The sequence below is a fragment of the Austrofundulus limnaeus genome, unplaced genomic scaffold, assembly GCF_001266775.1.
Source record: "Austrofundulus limnaeus strain Quisiro unplaced genomic scaffold, Austrofundulus_limnaeus-1.0 Scaffold151, whole genome shotgun sequence".
In the NCBI taxonomy this organism is placed as follows: domain Eukaryota; kingdom Metazoa; phylum Chordata; class Actinopteri; order Cyprinodontiformes; family Rivulidae; genus Austrofundulus; species Austrofundulus limnaeus.
This window is the reverse complement of record NW_013952553.1, coordinates 2,502-4,970: the sequence shown is the minus strand read 5'-3', so window position 1 is coordinate 4,970 and position 2,469 is coordinate 2,502. Positions and strand designations below refer to the sequence as shown.

Genomic DNA, 2,469 nt, shown 5'->3' with positions numbered 1-2,469 from the left:
AGGGATTTTAATGAAACTTTGATTATGGCACACATTCAATATGGCATTGTTTCAATAAGCTTCTGTAATGTCACAAGATTTATTTCCATCCAGTGCTGCATTAATTTTTCACCAACATCTTGCATTGACGATGGTAGAGTCTGATCTTCTCCAGCACATCCCAAAGATTCTCACTGGACTCTGTGGAGTCAATCCATGTGTGAAAATGATGTCTCATGCTCCCTGAACCACTCTTTCACAATAAGAGCCCCATGAATCCTGGCATTGTCATCTTGGATGATGCCTGTGCCTTCAGGGAAGAAACAACCCATTGATGGAATAACCTGGTCATTCAGTATATTCAGGTCAGCTGACCTCATTCTTTGACCTCAGACTGTTGTTGAACCTAGACCTGACCAACTGCAGAAACCCCACATCATAGGCCTGCCCCCACAGGTTGCACAGTAGGCACTAGGCATGATGGGTGCATCACTTCCCCTGCCTGTCTTCTTATCCTGATGAGCCCATCACTCTGGAACAGGGTCAGTCTGGACTCATCAGACCACATGACCTTCTTCCATTGCTCCAGAGTCCAATCTTTATGCTCCCTAGCAAACTGAAATCTTTTTTTTTCCAGTTGGCCTCACTGATTAGTGGTTTTCTTAAGGCTACACAGCTGTTCAGTCCTAATCCCTTGAGTTCCTTTCACGTTGTGCATGTGGAAATACTCTTACTTTCACTAATAAACATAGCCCGGAGTTCTACTGTTGTTTTTCTTTGATTTGATTTCACCAAACGTCACCGATCACGATCATTCAGGGTTTTTTTCTGGCCACATWTCTTCATCGAAGATGATGGGTCCCCACTATCCTTCAGTTTTTAATAATGTGTTGGACAGTTCTTAACCCAGTTTTWKTAGTTTCTRCAAWCTCCTTAGAYGTTTTCTCTGCTTGATGCATGATTTGACCCTTCCTAAACAGAYTGACATCTTATCTATGACCACGGGATGTATATTTCCACAAACTCATTTACACAAGTTGCCAAACTTAAGCAAAGTATCAAATATTAAGCCTAATCAAGGACCAACTTGTTTTCAATATTTTCCTGAAAAAATKAATTCATTTACCATTTTTTAGATGTCTTATATCAAAATATTCATACATGGGTATGAAAGTAACCTTTTAAAATGTATCTTTACCAATGATTTTTTTTTCAACTGAAAGACTTTTATTAAATTCTTCCATCAATTTTTATCAACTTTTTTTCTGGTTTCTAATTAAAAACATTTTATGAGCCACAAAAACAGCTACAAAGAAATCCATAAAAATATTCAAACAACTGTCAACAATTCACTTTAAAATTAAAGGAAAAGCACAATAAACACACATACTCCATTTATAACTCAAAACTGATCATTCCTCCTGATGGAAAAGTAAATAATTTTAATTGCAGTATTTAAAAAAACAGAATTAACTTTTTAACTAATTATCKCATGGTTACAAAGTGCTTCTAAAATTGGAGCAGCTTGGTGTAAAGAATAAACAGACTAAAGAAATAGAAAACTTGACATCAGCACGACTCACTGAGAGACGTAACATCCACCAGCATGAAGTAACCTCCCTCTGGAACGACGGGAGTCATGCCGACCTCCTGCAGGATGGAGGCCAGGCGGTCTCGCTTTCCCTCAAGTTCTTCAGCCAGTGAGGTGAAGTAACACTCGGGCTGGCCCATCAGCTCAGAGTTCAGCAGTAAACCTTGGGCCACCGCTTCCTGAAGTTAAACACAGCAACACTTGAATGAACGAGTCAAAGCAACACTCTGGATGTGTTTGATGAGAAAACGACATGATAACAAGATATAAAGCCTAGAAAAGTTGATTTTGCATAACATCTCCCTTTAAAATGTAAACTGTAACACATTTATTGATACCATTGTCCCAGTACCAACGTGGGTGTTGGCATAAGTAACGATATCAGGACATCACTAATTATAACTATAAGTTTCATAAAAATCCAAACACTTTGCTAATACAACAATAATAAACAAACATGCTTACCTTTCACTCAATTCCTTTTAAAGAGACATACCTGTAAAGGTGTTGGGCAGGAGTACAGAGTATTCAGCATGACAGTCTGAAGATGTTTGATCAAGTGCTCGGGTCCAATAGACCAACCAAGCTACAAGACACAAATGAAACGTCTAGGTTATAAAAATGTGAGGTTTAGTGTAGAATGACCCAGGGCGCAGGCAAGACCCAAAGTTCAAAACAAGTATTTTAATGAAACAAAAGGACGGCTGATATGTCAGCAAAAACTTACAGAGACACTAGAGAAAGGCACAAGGAACATGAACACGAGCAGACACCTCACTGGCTGAGGGAAGCAGCACAATGATCGGACAAACACTGAAGACAGGACACACAATATAAAGGCAAACTAATTAGGGCAACAAGACACACCTGGAGCAGACACAGGTGAGAGAGGGTGGGGC

General features: G+C 39.4%; 1 protein-coding gene across 1 annotated transcript in view; it reads right to left on the bottom strand.

The window, feature by feature from the left end:
- The window catches only part of LOC106523281 (kynurenine--oxoglutarate transaminase 3), a gene marked incomplete at its 5' end in the record, with an annotated part of 8,302 nt that overhangs the window by 3,570 nt on the left and 2,263 nt on the right, over positions 1–2,469 (bottom strand). The window contains 2 exon segments of the mRNA XM_014016663.1: positions 1,563–1,749; positions 2,067–2,156. Coding sequence (XP_013872117.1) covers positions 1,563–1,749; positions 2,067–2,156 — 277 coding nt within the window.